At 36.4% G+C, this 25086-nt stretch overlaps 1 protein-coding gene across 1 annotated transcript in view; it reads right to left on the minus strand.

The window, feature by feature from the left end:
• LOC137399756 (galactose-3-O-sulfotransferase 2-like) overlaps positions 1–25086 on the minus strand; it is a 50569-nt gene that overhangs the window by 22692 nt on the left and 2791 nt on the right. The window contains exons 2-3 of the mRNA XM_068085972.1: positions 19275–19408; positions 16627–16863 (exon numbers count right to left, since the gene is read on the minus strand). Coding sequence (XP_067942073.1) covers positions 16627–16863; positions 19275–19408 — 371 coding nt within the window. The remainder of the gene's footprint in view (positions 1–16626; positions 16864–19274; positions 19409–25086) is intronic.

The raw sequence follows: 25086 nt of genomic DNA on the forward strand, positions 1-25086 counted from the left end.
GAAAATAAACGCTACGATTGTGATGATATGAGAGGGCAGAAATTTACCAATTCACATGTACATGAATATATTGCAATACATTAAAAGGTAGCAATTGAAAAAGATTATACATAGTTGAAAGTTGTTAAAGAACTTTTATTGGACACTAACAATAAACGTATTGTTCCAAGACGGATTCTGTAGACTTTCCTAAACAGCAGATATGGTTTTAGAGGTGTCTCTATACTTCTTCATAAACATTTATGAATGTTTAGAATACTGGTATGCTATGGCTACACAGACAGATGCTTGACGTTGATGCCACAGTCACTAGGTCTAGCATATGGGTGTTCGTTCGAAATATCTGTACATTGCTCACATCTGATTGGCTAATGATGTTAACACCTAGTTACAGGAAACTATAAAACAGTGAATGCCATAAGATTGATTGCAGAAGAGGATAATTAAGAAAACCTAACTTTCAAGGTCAAATTTATTTTATATCAGCAAAAGTCTGTATTATAAAACAACACGTTTGTATGCAAAATTGTGAAGAGAGCAGTGTCCTGCACAGCTACCTCCAGTGCTCTGAAACACCGACTGGTGCAGCTACAGCTTAAAAAATAATTGAGAATAGTCAGCAGTATGGTTTAAAATATATTTGTACAGCCAAACTAGACTATGTCAAGCATGCAAATTCAATTTATAACATGCATATGGTGTGCGTGATATCATTGATATGATGGCTAGGAGCTTCTATGAAATGGAAGCGATAGGCAGAGGCGATTGGTAAGCTTTATCTTTACACAATATTTACAAAACTTATCTCAAGATTTATTACCCGCATGTAAATAGCATCCTATGAGACATAGATACACGCAAAGGCTTTTCTCAGCCGTACGTATCATACACCTAGATCTGAGGTAAAGCCAGACCCACAGAACCAGATCCATGCCCTAAAGATTAGCTTACACAAAACTTGAGTAGATTTTGTCAGAAAGTTTCGATATTTTTTTATAATTTGCAATTGTTTTTAATATTTGAGGTGATCTGACTGCAAGGATGTTTTAAGGTTAAAATCAACAAAACTTGATTCCCCTTAAAACAGTCAGAAGAAACACATGCGAAATGACGTCACTAGCTGCCATAGTTGTGATAGTTGGTATTGGCTATTGCGTTCAAATTGCAGTGTAACGAGTCTATTCTGTTGGTCTTTTTGCAGTTCTATAGACATCATAATCACACTTTCATTTGATTTGAGCGTTTTAACCGCGATCAAGCTTTGTCGATTTTAATTTTGAAACTCCTGGCTATCAGATCATTTCAAACATCCAAAACAATTGCATATGATAGAAAAAACCGATACTTTTTGACAAAATCTACTAAAGTTTTGTGCAAGTTCATCCTTAAAGGTTGACTTGCAACAAAATTCACATTACAGATATTTGGTATCAAAAGATTCACTATGTCTTACTCTGTTGTGTTGTAGGTGCAAAATATGTGGGAATGTGATTATAAGCTATTAAAAGCTCAAAAACGAAAAGCCGCTGTAGATTGGAATCTCTTTATTTCTCTGACGTAGTCATTACAGTTTGGTTATTGTCATGTCACGCGATGTTCTCACATGAATTGAAAGGTCAGTAAAAAGCTTAATATAAAACTTATCGTAGCACTAGTTTATGACAAACACTTCGGGTTTTACCGAAGACCCCGTATCAAATATAGATGCTTGCTATTTTACAGTTTTGTTTCGGTTTGGTCTAATCGGCAAGTCGTAATCTGATCATGTGACCCATTACTTCGCAACTAATTTTTGCAGCAGTTTTCGATTATCGCAAGTGACCAACAGGCTCGTCATGATTATCAGACAATGATAAGTACTTCTTCAAGCTAGGGCTAAAAAATTAAACAAACTTTTACGATAAGTTATAAGATATCACTGCTGAAAGTGACAGCATTACAATGACGATAAAATAGATGCGTAAGAACAATAGACATGGTTTTATTGAATGCGTGAAGTATATTTGTGAAAATATTTCAACGAATAAGGTTGCATGAAAGTGTAAACAGAAACCATCTATCACAACTACGTCACATTTGAGCCGTTTTGGAAAGAGAACCCAAACTACGGCGATGTCGTGTGGCTGCGATTTTCTGTTTGTTTTTTAGCTTTTAAGAGCTTGTAATCACATTTCCACATATTTTGCACCTTCAACACAACAGAGTAAGACATGGTGAATCTTTTCATATTAAATAACTGTAATGTGAATTTTGTTGCAAGTCAACCTTTAAGGAAATAAGGCTAAACAATAGAATAAACTAATCACTTGAGACAATGGCAACATTAACACATTATTAAATGTGAATAGAACATGCTATTGCTTATTATATTTCTGGGGGAATTGAATAAAGAAAGTTGAAATAGAGAAGCAAAGGCAATATTCAAATGTGCTTGTAACTCTTGCAATTTTCTCAAACATGGCCATCGTCTAGCCTGTTTTCACCCAAACAGAGTAGGGGGCGCGACTAAGGCTGAAAAATACAGTGACCCATGGGATTGGGAATGGGTCACTCATGCTGGATTTTGAGAGACGAACTCTTTAGACGCTGAAAATTATGTCATTTAACACTCAAGTTATAAAATTCCAAGTCATTTATGTGGCTCACTTGAAATTCTAGCAATTATCTTGGACAGATCTTTGCTAATCCACCCACACTCGTGTTTTCCATATATTATGTATATTTTTATAAATAATCCTGTGAGTAAATAGAAATTAAGGCTTCTTCCTGGTCGCGGAGTCAGTGAATGAAGTAAACAGTTCCAGTATTCCACAATTATAGAATTATGGGCAATTTCACGAAGTTTGAGATGAATTACCATGCATGACCATAGGGCCATATAGAGGCCTCGCTGACAGTGGTTGTGCATTAAGGCATTTATGATCCACCGGTGTAAAATGTGGCCTGAGGTTTATTTAAATGTCACATATTAGTGGTTTATGCTGGCGGACATGTTCAATATTCTAAAATGTCATTCATAGATTCATCTCGACCGATAAGGATGTTTTGGATTCCCAATGCATGCCCTTAAGAGATATTTATGACAAGATACAAAAAATCTATTGTTGAACAGGGCACAGGATAAGCATTCGTTCAGTCCTAAACATATCCACTAAATTGGAGTTGTCTGCTTTCAACAATATATGATTATTACAATAAATACTACTTATCAGTGACCATGAATCCAATAAAACATTTTAGCATATGCCTAATGTGTTTGTAATCACGCAAGTCTTGAGAATCATAGGCTATAAAGTTATAAACATTCAAATATTTGTAAAGCTCTCAGGAACCTGGTTTTACTGATGCATTGTAATGCATGCGCTTATTCACAGCCAACCTACCATGCCAAACTCGGTTACAACCGCATACCGCAATCAAGGATAAAACTACTGTAATTTTCCTAAAAATGTTAGGGGTATGCAAGTGGCATCTGAACAACTCGCATGAACCTCAATCATGAACCCCCTACGCCTACGGGATCTGAAAACACTTCTAGAGTAATGACCAAGTCTATCACATATCATTGAGCCTTTAGACTGACAGGATTTTGTGCCGTGGACCCAGGAGAGACATGTATGGGGAATCAGATAGCCCCCTAATAGAATTAACATCTGAATGTGACACACAAAGGCCCGGTAACACTCTCCCCATTATGTGGTACAAACAGTGTACCTTTAGGCTGTATCACATATTTGTTGTAATCCCACGACCAAACACGAGCGAAGCGATTGGTTGGGAGATTTATGATAAATGCACATGTGCACACAACTCCCAAAAATTATTCATCAACAGTGAGACGAACTCTTGTCTCAAAATTTCATCAACAAATTTAACCATCGTTTTGTAGAGTCGTTAAAGTATAATAACGATACAAAACACATATAAGCCTATTTAAATATGTTACCAAGTCTTTGTAAACCGTCGACATTATCTTAAAACTTACTTATCTGATCGGATTATACACAAATAGACAGATTTATTTAGACGAAAATCGTTATTAAAACTTGCTAAGCCTCACTTTTATCAAAGTTAAGACCGAAAATTAAATGCCGAGCGATAGAGAATAGAACGATTAAGTCGTGCGCATTTCACGAAAAAATAATGTGCACATTTCACCAGTCTATAGCATTGTCGAATTGCCGAAGGTTTCTGTAATCAATGTAGGAGTACAGAAATCGTTTCATTTTTGCCGATTTCAAAGTAACTGACATTTTAGACACATTTGAGTACTTTGGTATTCTAACTGATGTCCAACGCAGTGTAAGTAAAGGAAATGACGATGATATTTTTTTCTAACGATTCTTATGAGAATATTACGATATTTAATTATAAGTTTGGATATTCTTCTTGATACTTCTTGATATTGTTAGCTATGACGTTTTATAATGTAAACAAAATTGTGCATTGGTTTTCTATTATTACTGTATTACTATTACTAAGTTTGGATATTCTTTTTGATACTTCTTGATATTGTTAGCTATGATGTTTTTAAATGAAAAACAAAATTGTGCATTGGTTTTCTATTATTACTGTATTACTATATTAATAATATTGGTTATTCTAATAATATCAGTGCATTTCACTTCTAATATTGCATTTCTCCTATTGCAAGGGGAGAGATATAAACATATAATCTTTTCCTTTCATTATTGCTGTTTGTCATGACCAAACACTTTTTTAAATAGATTTTCTAAAAATCTATATAAATATCACTTCTTGATATTGTTAGCTATGACGTTTTGAAATGTAAACAAAATTGTGCATTGGTTTTATATTATTACTATATTAATAATATTGGTTATCCTAATAATATCAGTGCATTTTACTTCTAATATTGGCCAATATTGCATTTCTCCTATTGCAGGGGGAGATATAAACATATAATCTTTTCCTTTCATTATTGCTGTTTGTTGTATATAATAACACCCGCACTCAGTACATTAGAGCTACCATTGCAGTTATCCTATTGCACTGCAGTGCCATTTGACTGCTAATATTGCATTTCTCAACCATCAGTACCCTTTCTTTTTTCCAATATCACTTGGATTGTGGGCTGTATGACAGTGGAATTTCTAGTAAGTTATTATTTGTTGAAAATTACACACCCGAGAATGTAATGTAATTTTTTATTATTACAGCGCGTTGTTCCTGACAGTCTAATCAGTGAGCTGTTGTTTTAGACCTTAGTTCTTTAACCGGCTTGTCGATCAAGGGAACAGGAAGTGTGAACTCAACACAAATCTTCATCCAAAGACCCCATTCTACACCGCATCTGGCCCAAAAAACTCACATAAAGTGAGTGCTTTAAAACGTAAAATATACTATAAAAATAAAACTCTTACAAGATTTATCATTATCACAGTATTCAACAATGACGTCTGCAGATCCAATGAGTACCGAAGATGTCACGTAGGCACAGAAACAAATGTCAGTGAAAGTATTTCTATGTCAAACTTGGAATGGCACGCGCTTAATTTATTACCACAAGTAAAAATAATTGGACAGCCCTTTCCCATGGGAGCCAATGAAGCACGTTTATAGTTTTCTCTACTTACCACGCAAAGTGTTATTTACACACTACTAGCCCCGGGTAAAATTGGGGCATGAGCCTGACTGGATGTAACTGATAGTACGAATACAATTCATTCTAACTGCACAATCCATTCTAACTGACAGTTAGGATAGATTGTGCTGAGGTAATAGGCAGGCCAGGCCAGCCGATCTTTGAAGTCTTAAAGACTACCCTCCAGGATGAATTTATTCACGGAGTTAAGTTTCGTGCAGATTGCCTTTTTCATGCATACTCGCGGACTAATTTATTCGCGGGTAAACACAATCACAATTAAGAGTTAACTTTATTGTAGCTAGCAATAGAGTTAATCCTTCGCATCCGCACACCGCATGTTTCGGTTTCTATTTAGCTTACAACTGCGAGTCGATCATGCTAAGCTATAAATTTATTGCTGCGTTCAGAGGTTTTCACAAATATTCATCAGTTTGGAGGCCCTTCATGAACCAACAACTTGTGGTAAGTAATGAGTTTTTTTCAAAACCATTTACTAAATTAGTAATTGAATTTTACTTTGGTTCTTCAGTAAAATGCAATATTTATTTTTTCCATTCCTACCGCTTCATTGTTTGTTTTAGTGTGAGAGAGATTTTTCATCATACACAGAGGCACAATGACAATGACTGCAAGGGTGGTAGATGTCATTACTAGAAGATCACCAATCATTCAGGGAGGTCTTGAAATTGAGGTAGAAGTGACCGCAGCTGCTAACGAGGAGAATATATCTGTTTTAAAAAGGAACAAAAACGCCTTTACGAGCACAAATTTTTTTTGGCTAACTGGCAGAACTTTGCAATAGTAAGCCACGATGAGAGTTTTGATGATAACTCCCTTACCAGCCATGTAGTAGCGAGAGAATTGGCTTTAGCATCTACTCAAGACAGTGACAGCAATATAGAGCTGCTATTACCAAAATAACTAGTCGAAACACCATTACACGCTAGTATTTACTTATCAAGAGTATCAGTTTAATTTTATTACCAGACAACCGCCATATGGGCTAAACTGTTTTTATTTACTCCATTCAGCGTTTGTAAAATTTCATTTGTATTTGAAATATTTTATTTGTACACTCAAGTTTGTAATAAATTATAATATATCCATACATGAAATAGAATATATAATATAATCATGTTTGCTGCAGCGATATGAAGGAGTTGTTGCTGATGAAGGGGTCTAGGTTGACTGGTTGCTTCTCTGCCAATATTCCTGCCTTGGTGAACATTACTACTTGTCTCTAGTTTTCGTAATCGGAATAGGTTCTGTTTCATTCTCAATCTGCATTAAACACAAAAAAGAAAAAATCTTAATAAGTGTAAATGAAGTACAAAAACAATAGCTGAAGTATTTAATAGAAGCGATCAGTTTTTAAACAAAAGAAATAACTAACGCAGTAAATTATGGAAAAACGTATCTGCACTGCAAATCAAAAACATACCATAATGTCCAGATCAGAATAATTATCGTCCTCAACTTCGGCATTAGAGGTTGATGGAGTTGATTTCAATCTAAAAAGACTAGAAGAGATTTTTGCGACGACGAAGCCATGCCGAATAACCTGTGAAAACCTTGATTAATTTTGTAAAGAAGGTTGATGCATTGGCAATGGGGTTAACTCGAAGCCCCGGCGATGATTTTAGAAAAAGTTTTGGAACTCGGCTACGTTTAGTACTTCTGCCTAGCGGCTATTTTTGCGATGACGCTATTCTGCATATCTTGTGACAACCTTGAATAATTTTGTAAAGAAATGTGATGCATTGGCAATGGGGTTAACCTGAAGCCCCGGCGATGATTTTAAAACGGTTTTGGAACCCAGCTATGTTTAGCATTTATGCCTAGCGGCTAGTTTTTAATTTGAGGCAGTAGTTATTTTCCCTTGATATTAAAAATAGAACTAATTATTGGCGGAATTTAATAATTTGCGGAATTGAATGTTCGCGAAATCGCGAATTTTTATATCCATTGAATATTTTCATCCTGTAGAGTATACGAGACATCATGTCATCTTACTAAACAAATCTTCTCCTGCCTAATGTAATATACACATAGATATATAAATATATATATAGTATATACATATAAATATATATATATAAATATATACATTTTCTATAAAAAGAACGGTGTTCATCTGTCTGTAGGAAGCCATGGATGAATGTTAAGAAAAAGATGAAATCATTCGAGGTTTGAACCCACAGGCATTAGCTTGGTAGACTGACACAGGAGAATTATTGTACACATTTTGAGCATATGTACATGTATATAGTTATTCTCTGTGCGTTATTGACACAATTGATGATCTCTCGCAGCACACCGGACTACTAGGGCATCGATGTTAGTAAATTTAGTACAATCTCACTATATGCAGACTTCAGAGATAGTTTACTTCAGATTACGGTGTCTACAATTGTTTTAAATAAAATTGAGACTATTCTGATATTGCACAACTGGTAATACAATTACATCACCAGTCAAAGCAGTTAAACAAGTTGAGTGAACAAAAAAATTAATCGAGTATAAACCTTTTTATGTAAAGGTCGTTGTTAAAGCACATAAATTACATAAATTTTTTATTATATATTTCAATATATCAGAGTCTTGGCTTTCGAATGAGCCTATATTCAATACACAAAGAATAATAGAACTATGAAAAACAGGGTGTCAAAAGTATGTCCTGCAATAAAAAAAAACACTTGGTTCAGGTTTTCAACGTGTGATGTCACAATTATTATTTAGGCTTAGGTAGTCGATCCCTTTCGCTGTCATTGAGGCTGCGCTTTTCTGTGACAATCGGTGCTGTTAAACCCAGAGAGCGCTAATAATAAACTAGGATTCTAGATGATCAACGATGCCCGGGATCATGCTAATGCCGGACCAGTACAAACAAATGTTCCGGGTTAATTAATTATGCTTCAATAAATGTACTGTCGTTGATAAAGGTAATGAAATCACATCGATTAAATTGTGACCTGCGGTTGCGTGGCCCTAGGACTATATGTCAATCGTACTTTCACGGGATCACGCAATGCTTGAAACTAATTAGTCTCAGTCGCGACCTTCAACATCACAATAAAATGAGAGGGCTAGTGCATAATATCATCGGGAAAACATAGTATGGTGCTTGGAATCTGAGTTATTTATCATAGAAATAATCTGCACATGGAGAACTAATGACACTGATTCCTTTGTCATCTTCATTGGTTCTCTGGAGTTGTCCTATCTTCGCCTGACACTAGCGTCATTATGGTAGTTGATAAATATAAGCGGTAAGCAATAAAATAGGCAGTAAGAGCACACAACACCGCATATGAAAATTGTGACGTCACAATTTCCGAGCCCTATGTCAGTAGACATTTTTGCGGTAGAGCTCTGGGGAAATCCTATAAACACCAACCAATGTCTGTCTCACAATGGCGAACAATAGCTCATTCAAAAGCCAAGACTCTGATGTATTGAAATATACAATAAAAAAATTATGTAATTAATGTGCTTTAAGGGCACCATAAAAAAGGTTCAATAAAACCGGGTATTTCAATAAAAAAAAAAAAAAACTTGAAAAAGGTTTCTTCTTCCAAAGTCAAAAGCAAATGATCAACAGTTTTTAACATATTTATAGGCTGATGAACAGTCTATTTTACAGCTCAAACTTTAACATTAAATGAAAAGGGTGCCGACTCTATTCATCGCATTTTTGGTCCATTCTAAAAAGAATGTGACTTTGTGAAATTAATGAGGGCTGCATGGAAAGATAAGTTGTTATGATAAATAGCCTCACCCTCTCCAAACAAATACAGTTGTAGCAGTACTGTAACAGCTTATAACAAGTCTAAAACAGAGTAATTGGCTATCATATTATAATTACAGTCAAACATGGATAACTCGTCCACGGATAGCTCGAACACATGGTTAATTCGAACATTTCCTTTGGTCCGTTCCCACGTAATGATAAATTGCTATAGATAACTCGAACTCAACACTGTTAATTCGAACTGTTTTTTTGCCCAACAGCTACCGAAACGGTTGTTTTCGCTTTAGAAAATCACTTTATTCAAAGCCATAGAGGTAAACTTAATCTTTTCGTAATTCATAAGCGTCGTTATTACCACCATCGGCAAAATATTTTTGTCAACGACTTTTCTAAAAGTTTGGTGAAATTTGATTTATACTGCGATACGATGAATAGCACGGGCTAGCCGGGTCACGCGCGCAAGAATTTTCGCCACGCACATACAAAACAAAAATCGCATGTTGTTTTGTATGTGCGTGGCGAAAATCCTTGAGTGCGTGACTCGGCTAGCCCGTGATGAATAGTTTTCCGACGTTGATTCCGTGTTGAATCAACGTCGGAATGTTGAATGTTTAAAACGTCTTAAAAAATGTTGTAATTAAACGTATACGTTGTCTGAGCTACAAAAAACTATTCATCGTTTGACCTAAACACAGAATACGTGTGTACATTCAATAAGTATTTATTAAAAAAGCGTGAGTGATATAGAATGTACCGTAAAACCTTGTAAAACTTCTAATTGAACTGCCTCGGAGTGTTGCTCTTAACGAATCCCAGGTAAAGTAAGGTAATCTGCATAAACTTCAAGAAAAAACGGCAAAATTGATCGTGGATAAAACCCCAAAAGAAAAAAATGTCTTTTCTTTTGAGCATTTCAACAACGATCAAGTTTTGCCAATGTCAATCTGAAAAACGTCCTGGCAATAACATCACCTCAAACAACAAACCAATCTCAAGTGATAGAAAAATCTCTATACTTTTTCATGAAAACGTTTTAAACTTTACATTAGAAGCATTTAATTTGAAACAAGCCATTTGTGCTTTTGATTTATATTATAGTTTGTATATGTACATGTATCTACTAATAAATAAGTAAATATATGGACTTGTGACAGTGCTCTGATAACTTGAATGCTCTGATAATTCGAACACTTTTGCTCGGTCCCTTGAAGTTCGAGTTATCCATGTTTGACTGTATAACAGTCTGTATCATCTGTTAAACAAAATTCAGTCGCTCCTTACGGAGAAATGTTGCTGACTTTTTTATTACCACGTGGCTGTCATATTATATTTATAGCAGACTAGTACCATCTATTTATAGCAGACTAGTACCATCTATTTATAGCAGACTAGTACCATCTATTTATAACAGACTAGTACCATCTATTTATAACAGACTAGTACCATCTATCTTACACAAAATTGGGCCATTCACCCAGTAAAAATATTGCTAATTCTTCCCTTATTACCAACTGACAGCTGAGTCCAATAGCAAAATCTGCTTTTTTCTAAAGTGGCCAATCAGAAATCCACAAGCAAAATGGCTAAAAATATCTGTTTTACATAATATGACAGCAGCGTTCAACCTATCATGAATCGGACAGGATTATATAAAGACTAGTACGCTTGCCAGTTCCGTGCACTGCGAGAGATCGTCATGAGTAATAATTATGTGCATAAATATCCCATGAAGTGGTAAAGTGACCAAGTGGTGTAGTGGTAGCGCGCTTGCTTTTGAACTTGAAGCCGCGTGTTGGATTCCCGTGTGAAGCAATATTTTTTCTAACGCTGTTAGCGTGGCTTCGGACTATACACTTGGACGGACGAACACTCGGACGGACTACACACTTGGACGGACTATACACTTAGACGGACTAACACTTGGACGGACTATACACTCAGACGGACTATACACTTGGACGGACTATACACTTGGACGGACTATACACGTGGACGGACTAACACTTGGACGGACTAGACACTCGGACGGACTAACACTTGGACAGACTAGACACTTGGACAGACTATACACTTGGACAGACTATACACGTGGACGGACTAACACTTGGACGGACTATACACTTGGACGGACTATACACTTGGACGGACTATACACGTGGACGGACAAACACTTGGACGGACTAGACACTCGGACGGACTAACACTTGGACGGACTATACACTCGGACGGACTAAAACTGCTCTTATTATAGAAAAGATAAGACTAGATGAATTCCCAGCACGGGTGATAAAAAAAACTTCTTTTGCATGGTAAATTTATTCTTAAATCACATAATATGTGCAACATTTACGATTCTAACTTTTAAATGAAGGTGTTTTGTTTATTTCTGCGTACCGTGTTTATTTCTGTGTAATTCATACTGTACCAGCTGCAGTGCCTACTACAGATCTATACTGATTGCAATAGTCTTGTTGGCCATGCGAAGTTAAGCACTTTTCTTCACATATAAGCACGCATTTTTCTTCCGGTATGGCTTCACGATAGCACTAGCTGCAGTGTTAAGCATGAAGCCATGAAAGATTGGCAATTGTAATAAGTATGTGCCCAATTTATTATATAGTATAGCCAGTTAGACAGCTTAGCGTTTTGGATAAAGGCCTATTTGCATAACTGGAAGTTGTGAGTTCAAATCCAGTGCGCAGCAGACTTTTCATACATAAAAACTTATCGCTGTAACTGGACACGCAGACAGACAAACATTGATATTTATTCATATATATAGACTTGCAAAACTTTTCTACCTTTTCCTTGATTATGTTTTTCATTCACCCAAACAAGAATTTGCGTCTTAGCGATATTGTCTTATAACTTGAACTCCAATAACATCTATTACATTCTGATGGTATCATTTGCTAAAGGCTGGTTCACTCTGTATACCCTAATATATCAGTGATCAGTTGTGATAACATTGTTCATCCATTATATTTTTATGACACGCATGATTCACAAATTCGAACCAATCCGCAAGTTAACCGCATCATGGAAATGGAATAAATCCACCAGGTAAGCGAGCTTCACGATTTGCAAAACTTTATCGAATTCATCATGCTTGCAAATAATGGAATTGGCACTTGTGAATGATGCGCATTAAAATACCGTGCCAGCTAGTAAATTTTAAAAATTGTTAATGCTTCCGTCGTCCTTTTTCAGTCGAGTTTCACATGTTTGCTTCACTGACACGTGCGTCGCTAACTGCTTATTATTAACTTATAGCGTACAAATTCTTATCTTTTTTCAAAAATGTACCGGAGTCAATCCGCATCATGCGAATGTCCATTGTCCGGGTGAGCCTTGTCGTAAATTGCTTCGTGTTGTTTATTTAACGAAATAAAAAGATCGTCCCATTTCTTTTTTAACTTTGCTCACACGCACGTAAGGAGAAATGTGAAGTGTGCTCGCTAGAATTTTAACCAGCCAATAAGAGCAAGAGTTCGGCCATGAAATTTCGAGCAGGACCGAAATGGTTCGTTTCGGCCAGAAATGTCTTCAGCCGAACAGTTTACAACTGACAGCGGCGTCATTTAGCGTCGTTTAGTTCATTTCGGACTAAAGTCAGTTTAGTTCATTTTCGTTTAGTTCATTTTCGTGACCACCCCTTTACTCTATTTATTTCACGGGGTAGATGACCAACTGTTGGAGTCTGTATTTATCAGCTTTACTGAAAATGAGTCGCGCAGATTATTGGGCTCATCTCTCACACTAAAACGAATAACGAGCGGTAGGGATGGGAAAAATAAATATTGCGTTTTACCAAAGAGCCAAGGTAAAATTCAATTATTAATTTAGTAAACGGTTTTGAAAAAACTTCTTACTTACTACAAGTTGTTGGTTCATCAAAGGCCTCCAAAGCGATGAATATTCGTGAAAACCTCTGGACGCAGCATGAAATTATATAGCTTAACATGATCGACTCGTAGGCTAAATAGAAACCTAAACACGCGGTGTACGCATGCGAAGGGTTAACTCTATTGCTAGCCGCATTAGAGTTAACTCTTAATAGAGAGTGGTTGTGTTAATTAGCGAATAAATTAGTCTACGAATATGCATGAAAAAGGCGATTTGTGCGAAACTTAACTCCACGAATATTTTCATCCTGTAGGGTATTCTGCGCCTTCAACACAGCAGAGTAAGACATGGTGAATCTGTTGATACCAAATAACTGTAATGTGAATTTTGTTGCAAGTCAACCTTCAAGGCTGGTTCACACTATATGGCCGTATCTCGGCATTGATTCCACAATACTTTGGTAATCGTCGATGACAACAATGTTCACACTATCACAAACCTATCCGCGTTTGCATCAGGAAATACTCCGTGACGTAGTGTTCTCATTTCTCTTCATAAATTTTCGCGAAGAAATCTTTTTACTTTCGCGCAATGGAATCAAAAGCTAGTCCCGCAGCGGCTATCATAAACGAATATGAATAAATCACGCTATCCGCGAATTACCATCGCCAAAATGGTTCACATTTGAAAGGCGGTGATCGATGCTCGGCTAAATATCGGGAATGTTTGACAGCTGCAAACTTTCTCGACGTGTCCGCGATGCTTCGTCGATGCCATCGGTTCACATAATCGATAATCACTGTTTCCATGATGCGCAGTACTTCGAAGTTGCGCCCTCTCCGAATCATGGAAACGGCGTCTTCGCACTGAAATCACTGCGCACTGATCAGTGCGAAGCCAGTGCAAATTCGCAGCAAGGAAACGGCATTGCGCAGTGGCTGTGCATAGCTCTCTTGCTGTGGAAGCCGATTCATCGAGGGCCATGAACCAAAGTTATCCCGCTAATCTTGTTTTTTTCTATTCTTCCGATCTTCTTTCACTTAAATTTAATTATGGTCTGCACCCACGAGGATGATGAGGTGATTACTTTTCTAGACTTTGTTATCGATGCCAACACTTTTCGAAAAATAGGTGGCAAATCCTAAAGTAACGTTTAGATAATATATTACTTGAAAGTACTTATTAAAAATATATTATTTTGTAAAAATTGTGTTAAGGTTTGTAAAACCTTGTGAATGTGTATTGTAAATAAAAGTATAATGACGACAGAAGCATAAAAAGACTGTTTCTGATGTTCGGTATGTTCCATGTTCCATGATCGATTCTATTTCTCCATCAGGCGATTCGATTTATACCATTTCTCTTTTCTGGCCAATTTGCTGAAAACCACTGCGCAGCATGTAAACGTACAATCCCCTCGACTTCGGAGGGGGCTGCATCGCAGTACTGCGCATCATGGAAACCTAGTGATTGAACGCCGAAAGGAAAATGCTGACTAACGGCGATATAGTGCGAACCAGCCTTTAAGCATAACTAGTTATGTCACTGCCAACGCAGTTTATATAGCAGACTAGTACTCTGACAGTCTAGGGTACTGGAAGAGATCATCAGGTGTAATACCTATACATACAATTATTCTATAATCCCTAAAGGTAATTGATGGGTGCAGGTGTTGGAGTGTCAGTCTAGCAAGTTGAATGTCACGAGTTCGAATCCCGCATGACACAGGATCGTTCTTAACTTCCAATTGTGGCTTCAGACTGACAGCCGGATGTTGATCTTATTAGAGTAAGGAATTGAAACTACAAACTCTCTACTACACCACAAAGCAGCCGACATGACCACAGCTCTTATTTTTCAAGCAATGATTGTTTGCAGAGCCACAAAACTCACACAGGTATGAGTCATGCTACTAGCGTAAGCACTTCGTCATGCTACTAGCGTAGGCATTTCCTACTTAACACACATCTGGTGTTTTAATGTAAGGTTGTATTAATAGTTGATCAGATCTCAGCAGGAAACTGTCTGGGGAACTGCGATTAACAGTAGTATTTATGGAGTGGCACTGCAATACTCATAACTACATACATACTCATAACTACACCCAGCTAGGGAATCCAAGAGACTGGCAACAATACTCATAACTACACCCAGCTAGTGAATCCAAGAGACTGGCAAGACACCCGGCATACATATGATATCGGAAAATCACTTACTAATAACGAAGACATTCGCTTACACATTCTCGGAATACTCCTAAAACAAGAGCTAACGTAGCCATTGGCCAGGAAACTATTCTGATAAAAAAGAACGATACATTTAAATATTAATAACAATTATTCTGCCATAGAATGACGCCATGCAAGAAAAGATCGACAAATATTGGGTTGATGCAATCTCTGAGATACAATTTGAATGATCGGCCCTGAGGAGATAAGTCGATGCTATAAGATCAATTTAGAAGTTGCCAAAGCAATTGGTGATTAGAAATTTCATATAACATTGTTTTAAAAATGACCTGACTAAAATATACAAGAAGATCTACAACCCATACTGTCAACCTTGAAACATTTCCAACATCACCGTGACAGTTATTACTCCAGCATTCTTAAAAAAGAGAAATGATTAAAAAATTTCAACTTTATGATGCAAACACGGACGGACGGACAGACAGACCTCAGTTGGTTACGTATCCATAATCAGTGTTGTAAGATTCTTATGTATTTCATTGAGTAAGGAATGAGATTGTAAATTACAGTACAACATCACAAAGACGAACTTACACAAAACTTCAGTAAATTTTATCAAAAAAAACCGGTAATTTTAAAATCATATGTGAATGCTTTTGATGTTTGCAGTGATCTGACTGCTAGGATGTTTCAAGATTAAAATCTACCAAACCTGATCATGGTTAAAACATTCAGATCAAGTGAAAGAGAGGTTTTGATGTCTATTAATAGTTGGAAAGAGACTGATGGAATACAGACGCGTAATGTTGAAACGTGAACGCAATAGACGATATCAACTATAATAACAATAGTAACTAGGCATGTCGCACAAATTTGTCCTTTAGGTATTTTAACTGCGATCAAGTTTTGTCAATTTTAATCTTGAAGCCTATGTCAAAGCACCTCAAACATCAAAAACCATCGCGAATAACACAAAGATACTGATACTTTCTTATTAAATCCACTAAAATTTTGTGCAAGTTTATTTTGAATAGAGCAACGCCAGGAAAATACATCAATAAATGAATTTCCTTATTAAAGCAAATGCTTGTCAAATTATTCTACTGAAACCGAAGCTCAAGTACATGCAAACACATGTCAGACCACCACGAGTTAGAACCAACCATGAGTTGGAAAAACAACCATGAGTTAGATAGTTAGAAGTTGTACAAATCTAATTTTATGGCACTTACTGTTATCATGCTGATCTTTCAAGATCTCGTAGTAGTGAAACGAAGAACGACACTGCTCAGTCGGATGCCTCACCAAAGTAACCCGAGTCGGTTCTGAGCTAAACAGAGGAGCGATGAGAAGCTCTCTGTAAATTAGATGATTGATGACATAGTTAAACTTCATCGATCCATTATCCAGGTTCAGAACAATATTCTCTCTATTGGTAAGGAGGCGTGGCCAACCCAGAAACATATCATCTGTCGAATACAAAAACTTCAAAAGGTTAGGCACTACAAACGATCTCGTTACTATACAATCATACGTCGACATACGAGTGCCCTGACATACAAGAAAATCACGATACGAGCACAGTTTTGAGTAAGTTTTATGCCTTGACATGCAAAAACTATCGACTAAAATATATCGAAACTATAGAAAACTATTGATACTAAATGGCTAAGTAGGTGAGAGGCCGCTTTCGAGAATGGCCTATCAGTCTTTCTCGCCGAATAAATTTGAAAAAAGTCAGCTAAAGTCTATAGGAAAAGCAAGGCAAAAAGCGCCACACTGGAAGACGATAAAAATATGAAAACGATAAAAAAATTACAAGTTCACTGTAAGATTAAACTTATCTTTAAGCGTGTGTGTTTAGCAAGCTAAATTCATTAAGTGAAGTTTCAAGTTTATTATATGTTACGAAGCGTCACAAGAGTGTAGCTACCGAACGTATTGCTGTCAAGTATCTTTCAGTGCCGTCAGCCGTTCACGTCTGCTTCGAAGGTAAGAACCCCATACAGTACTAAACATGGTAATGTCGCAAGTTGTTGCCTATCATGACCACTAAATAGGTATTTGTTACTTTGTGAGCGTAGGTAGTGAATTACAACAACCAAAAACATGTATTTTTATCGTAATATCCTGTTTTAGGTAGTTTTTTCATAGTATGTGAACGGATTAATTTGTACTTGGTGATTTTATGAAGGAAATAGTCCTGTGAGACATGAGTAAATTCGCATACGAGCGCAGTCCCAGAATTCGGTAAGCTCATATGTCAAGGTATGACCATACATGGCAGTAAATATGCGCCTAGTAGGAAAGAACTTGAAAAAATCTTAGATAAGTGTTGGCTTTATTCAACTCGTCCAACAAACACCAACCAAACCTGATCGACAATCATATCCGTGATGTCATACCTATCCTACGACAGCCATTTCCCAGACACTACTTCATCAAGTATCCACCAAGTTTGTGCTACTTACAAATGTATTTGTTTGATGTTGATAGCCTTAGTTGTCTGAATGAGTTTGTACTAACGCTCACCAAACCCACAACCTGTTAAAGACTAAGCTAACTGGCTGTGCTCACATAAACCGATGTGATGTTAGTCAAAAAGGCATTCCAGCTAAAATTATATATTGAATATGCTGAACTAGGATGACCATCAGCATTCATGGAGACAAATTTGTTGACAGTCTAGTTCTGTATTCACAAAGACGAAAAACCTTTTCAGCATTAGAGCTTTTTATTGAGTGCGTCTATAGAGTATATTTTAGTATGGAATGAATATAAGTATAAGAATAATATAAGGATAAATAGATTAAGTTGCAAAGTGTTTTTATAAGTGACAAAACTAAAAGATAAGCAAAATAAAAAATACTCAACTTCGTAATTCTGCATTTTTGTTCCTTAGATCGGCCGAGCGCCTGGCATGACCACCCCTGTAGTTACTTCAGCAATTATCAGCTCATACGATGAAATGGCATGAACGATCAAACACGTACTGCAAGATCTATCTTTTAGAAGACCGATCAATTTTTGGTCATTGTGTCACTGCGTATGACACAAATTATCTCGACAAAAACTTGTTGCAATAGAATATTGATGTTCGCACAGCATGCCAACAAAGACTGACAGAAGTTGCATTGATACAATCGTTGTGATACAATTTGAAATACGTTTTCCATCAAAAAGGTATTGCACATCAAAAAAAGCCCAGCCCTGTAATGTAGGGAGTACTACAATGCGCATAGTTTATTTTGAAAAAAAATCGTACTATCTATCCTAACTGTACCTTTAATGAAATGCAACAGAATCATATCTACATGAAATCAAGCATACATTTACTTTAAGCATGCCTTTTTTGCTTTCTCAATTCCTGATCATAAATGACCACAAAGCACCAGCCATGTGGAACTTTGCAGTTTTTTTGCTAGGAGAAATAAAACTGAGATGAACTCAACAGAGTCTTGATAATAAACCTTTATTAAAATGTTGCATATCAAAGTTCTGTTGCGATTAGTCCAAACAACACACTATGATTCCTGGTGGTCATCTTGTATGATAATTTGTACAAAACTGCTCATTTTAGACGGTTTTTAAAGGGTGGCTTATACGTGAGATGGTTCAATTATAGTGGTAATGCGGTAATACTATAAGTTTATTATAATTCGTGAAACATACAGTTAGATTAAAGATGACAACTATACAAAAAACCAAACCTAGCAAAACACATAAAATAAATCATTTTGAAGCTTAAGGGTAAAATTTTTACAATAATCTATTGAAATACCATATCATTTTTTATAGCGACTCACACAGCTTTCGTCTGTTTATTTGTCAACCAAACCCAATGATGTGGTACGGTTCAGTACAAACATGTCAAACCTACCATCTTTAGGAAGGGCTACAGCAAGGCCATTAGCATAAGCATGTCTTTGAAAGAGGTTCACTACTGTGCTAGAGCCTGTCTTGTGTGTCTTCACAAACAGCAAATGCTGGCGCGGTGAGAGACCACGGGATCTCCTACAAAAAAAAGCTAACACTATCAGACATGAGACTGGCAAAGAGAAACGAAATAGCAATGATGATGATTTGTGTCTTTTTCACTTCATCCAAACTGGCTGCAGGGTTTTCACAGTTGACTAGATCACGAACAGCGCCTTGTATGGGATTTGCAATGCGTGTCAGCACTGTTACCCTTAACAGCAGCAGATTATTATAGCTAATGTTTAAAATCTACATAGGCGTATGATACAACGAGCAAACAACATACCAATACCGAGCAAACAAGCTTCAGTAACCTCAAATAAAGCAGCATCAAATTATAAACTGAACTGTAATTTCTGTTATTTCACGGTCTACAAGGGGGAGAGAGGGGAATCTGGCTAGGGAATGAAGTCCATTCAATAGACAAAGCATGACTAGTAGACGACTTTGTATGAGAAAAGAGTACACATCCGAAGAGAATACTTCTGAATTTACAAAACGGCCTTGTCAATAGCTGCATGCCATTTTGTTAGCAATCACAAAGGCCAAATTTCAGGTAGCAGAAAAAACAGGGAAAATAACAACGCTACATTACTACTATGGAGAAGCAAGTCTAGCGATGTCAACCAGCAATATCTAATATTAACAATAAAACTACAGTGAACCCCACCATTCGATATCAATTCGTTCCAGTGTTGGCATCGTAAGGCAAAAATGTCGCATGGAGGTTTTATAGAAACCCATAGTAAATATCTAATGCAAACACCCCCTCTCCCCGGTAAAAACGTCAAAATTTTACATACGTACTGAACATATTAAACATATATAACAAAATAGTATATTAACTTCAGTAACTATAGTTACCTACAGTAGCTTTAGTGTATTCAGTGGTTATGATGGGCAATGAAATGTAGCATTACTATGTACAGTACGCGCAGTAAGAGGCGCTTACCTTCGAGACAGACGTGTAACATAAACTTTTAAGTCAACCTTTAAATGAATTTAGCTTACTGAACACACACTTTAAACTAAGTCTTAGTATGTATTTTACTAAACTCTAATTTTGTCATCGTCTTAATCTTTATACATGTTTCTGGTTTCATGTTCACAAATAATGCTGACCGGGGGGGGGAGAGAGCATCGTGTCTCTTTGAGGCGGGATTTTGGTGAATAGCATATCGGCATCTTTGTTATTTCGGCGTAACCAGCACACCGACCGCCAAACTTGAATTTCGAGAGCCAAATTGGTTGATGTTGGATGGCAAAAGATGCCTTATGGAGGAGGCGAAAAACATTGCGCTCCCCATCGTAAGGCGAAAAAACTATAAAACAGGAACATTGTGACGCGGGGGGGGGGGGAGGGGGGGAGGGGGAGTGCACTGTATCTATATTATTCACACAGCTTGCTTTAAATTCCATCTCACGGAAATACTTTTTTAATTAGTAGCACAGCTAGTAGGCACAGCCTTCAGTGTGTCGTATAACAGCTTCGTACAACACTTCAATGCTCATAACAGAATAGCATGTATGAAAATGTATGTACATGTAGGTAGCAGTAGGTCTCAATTTGTGACCGCATAGCTATGGAATGAATCGAATAACATACAATGTATTGTTATAAGAATGCTTGTTCCAACATACTGTACAATAATTCTGAGTGACAAAGAAACATCAGAGTAGATGAACTTCAAATTAATGTAAATGTTTGAGAGTAACAGTGTGCCACTCTCAAACTTACGCTGGAACAAAATACAAGTCATGGGAGGTAAACCAAATTTTAGTTTCAATTGAAAAGAAAAAAACTTTGTTTTGTAACTATAACAATCTCTATGACAACTCAACTCATAAGTTATAGCTTTGGCAACAGTTTACGCACTGACTGATGATCATGCCAGCTAGTAAGTATAGTCCACAATGAGGGTTAATCTAACAATGTATGGCTATTGACTACATTCACTATGAGTAACGATGCTGTACATGAGAATTATAAGAGGAAAACTACAGGAAACAGAGGAAACATAAACAGATAAAAGATGTATAGTACACCGAATATCATTATATCGGCTATACACTGTGTACTAGCCCGTATAGCCGATATACACTACACGGTTGATCCCGTGTAGTGTACATTGGCACGACATTGGTGCCGATGGTCCAATGTAGTGCCAAATACATTGGATAACAACGTATTAGTTGCCTAGGAGTCATCTATCGCCATTGTTACTCAAGGAAAGGACTGAAGGAGGACGACCAAGCACAAGATATCTAGTAAACCACAAAACTAGTATTCACATTATTCCAAAACTGTATCGGTGATACCACACTAAATTAGTGATCATCTGTGATAACATTGTTTACACTATATAATAGTTACCGTAAAACCTATATGTTAACGTCACTTTTGTTTGAAGACCACCTCTATTTGAGTGCCACTATGGGAGAAGGGTTGAAAAAAAAGCACCACACATTAATCGAACATCAATTCTATTTGAATTAACTTCTATTTGCATGCCACTTCTAGTTGAATACACTATTTGACATTTTTAATATTTACTAACCCATAATAGCAAGTGATCAGTAAAAAAGTGTCCATAAAACTGTACTAATAATGACTCAATTATATCAATAACAATTAATGTTGCTTCTGTTCTTATCAAGTCCGTTTTCCAATTTTAAGTCTTTAGGTTTTTTCGTTGAAAACTTTGATTGCAAAACCATAGAAATAATCAGTAACTATATCAGGCTAATAGCAGTTCCTTGTTTTAATGCAGTCTAGATACTTCGAAGTACATGTATATGAAAACCATTTTGGCAATTAGGATGCTTTGGACAACTTGTGCTAAGCGCACATCTGGCTAAAAGTATCATTATTTTCGCTGAAAGATTTTCAGATAGCAATGTGTGAAAGTTTTGCTCTGCTAAAACTGGTTTGAATGCCAATATCGACTAGTTTAGCAGTACAGAAGAAAAGTTCAGGTCAGCAGACACTGCGAAACATATTGAACAGCTAGAAGATGATGAATTGGTTCCATACAAAAGCAACAATTGGAACGCAACCTGCTGAGCAAATTATGCAAATATTTTTGTTTCAAAAATGGTAATTTTTGTTTCTGCATGCATTATAATTATGGTTTGTTTGTGTTACTTATTCTTAAATATATATATATTTGTAGCATTTGGTAGTTTACTAGTATAAAACTTATAAATTTTCAGATTTATAGCGTATTATTTGATAGCATTATGGGGTTATCTGAACTCAGCTTACAATGGATCTTCGCTTGTAACTTGTGTTTTATTACACATAAAAAGCCAGTTTTGGCTGCCAATTAGCAAACATATCAATGAGCGCAATGAGCTCGCATGCAACCTTGTTAAATATAGTTACAAAATGAAAATATGCCTTCAATTTTAAAATTAAATAAAAAACGTTTAAGCTCCAACAAATTGCAATGAAGACTATAAGATCACCACAGGTTAACTGCAAGCGATAAATATCAACTGGTAGAGACATGTATCAGCTTGCTCATGCTTATTTATTCAGAGAGTTGGAGTATGACAAGTAAGAAATAATTTAGCAAATTTCTTGCATCTGAAAGGGTTAATGTTGCACCTCCCGAAGGAGAGTAAAAAATATGGCCGACATTCGATTTGCACGTGAAAGGGTTATATTTATCTTCTCAACATTTTGACGAGGTATTTGAAAAATACTACGCCACCCTTTATTTGAACATCCCCTCTAATAAGCGCCACTCTAAGGGACGTACCATGGCGTTCAAATAATGGTCTTACGAGATGCTAACAATACAGGAAAATCCAGCAAGGATGTCATGGCCTTCACACAGCTGAGGCTCGACAAATCGTTTAGTATCGTCAGTTTGTGTGTATGGGCACAGCAAATGTCTACCCTATGCATCAGCAACGCATTTTGTCACTATATGTAGCCTCAAGCTGATATTTTCTTTTTTCAAAGTATGTGTTTTAGCCAGTAACAATGACTCAACGAACTGCTCTAGTCTGTCACTTGTGAGCAGATATATCAATGCTTTTCAGATAGAATAGAGCTGTGTTCAGCCTAACTTATTCCTGTTAAGCTTATATATACAATCAGGTGTAGCTTGTTTTTATACGGTTTTATGTATCGCATTTGTTTTGATACTGTATTTAGCTACTTGAAATAGTTGTTGATTTCTTTGACTCTAACAAAATAAAATGCCTCCTTTTAAAAAATTCGCTCCAACTTGGATGGTTTCGGCATATGTACAAAATAAATATTTCAATGGGTTAGCTTTGTATGTCTTTGTTTCGCTGTATACAGCATGAAATGCTACAAATCAATTCCCTAATGCAAGAAACACTAATGATTTTTCCTAGCGGTTTTTTCATGGGACAAAAACCCATGGGTTTTTTCATGGGACAAAAATGTATGGCAAAAACTCACTCATGTTAAACAAGCTTTAGACGAGTTGTTAACAAGATGGATTGACTTATCTATATCGATAAATAATGACACAGCCACTGATCTAACTCTAGATGCTCGCCTGGTAAAGAAATAAACAAAGATCTTTTCGCTTTGCAGCATTCTTCAAGAAAAGCGAACAAAAAGTGTAACATACGAAATTGGAGCAAAGATGGAAAAATGCATTGATATAACAGATAAACTGTCTGTTGTTGTCTTATCTTATCAATACTTGATATTGCGGTAGAATCAACCGCCATCAACTTAATGTTGTCTAACTAATGCGTTTCAATAAAATATGTCCAACTTTACGGAAGTAATTTTCCAGTAAGAAGTGGTTAGTTCATACAAAACTGGTCACTTTTTGCTCATTTTAATAAACCTTTTGTTTGGCTGTTAAGGCACAATTTTTAAGGTTTTTACGTTAGTTAACCGATTGACCCTCAGCAAGGTTCGTGTCAAAGTTCATTTGCTGAAAGTCAAAAGAATTAAGGCGATAGAGACCCCTTCAACACTTAGCTCCAAAAACGCTTAAAAACTCGCTAGCATTTTAATGCCTTTGAAGCTCTCAATGTGGCAGATTCATGTAACTGGAGATTATCTTTGAAACAGTAACGATGTACCAAATTACCATGTCTTTAGTTATCTTGTGATCAACTAGAATCTTAAGGGTTTAATATCCATTAAATTATAATAACTTCATCAAAAATACTATATAAGGTAATTACCAATGTTAGTGCTGGTGTTATTTGATATGGCACAAATAATTCCAAGTTGTACATTAAAAAATGAATAACGTAGGGCAGACCTGCTCATATAACTAGAAAAAATATTTCCACTATTGACTATTTGAGCAACAGTCAGTCATATATCAGTCATAAGTCAGTCACTGTTAAACTCGGAATAAAATGGCAACATTTTTATCAATTTGAGTGTAGGCTATTCGTAGTTGCTCAGAATGTGTCACAAGCAGTGAGAACGGACACAATATTTTGGTTGCATATAGACATCAGTCTAAAGCCTAGCAGCCTGCATCATATAATATGAATGGTTGTGTGAATAATGTGAATACTAGTTTTGTGGATTGCTAGATATCTTGTGCTTGGTCTGCCTCCTTCACCCACCGCCCTTCCCGAGTAACGGCGATTGATGACTTCTAGGCAAATCATACAATTAAGCTTTAAATAGTTGAAGCCAGATAGGTCTTTAACATTGAACTTCAGTCAACGATTGTCAACTAGGTTGAGATAATGCTAGG

This window comes from Watersipora subatra, chromosome 7 (genome assembly GCF_963576615.1).
Source record: "Watersipora subatra chromosome 7, tzWatSuba1.1, whole genome shotgun sequence".
Classification (NCBI taxonomy): domain Eukaryota; kingdom Metazoa; phylum Bryozoa; class Gymnolaemata; order Cheilostomatida; family Watersiporidae; genus Watersipora; species Watersipora subatra.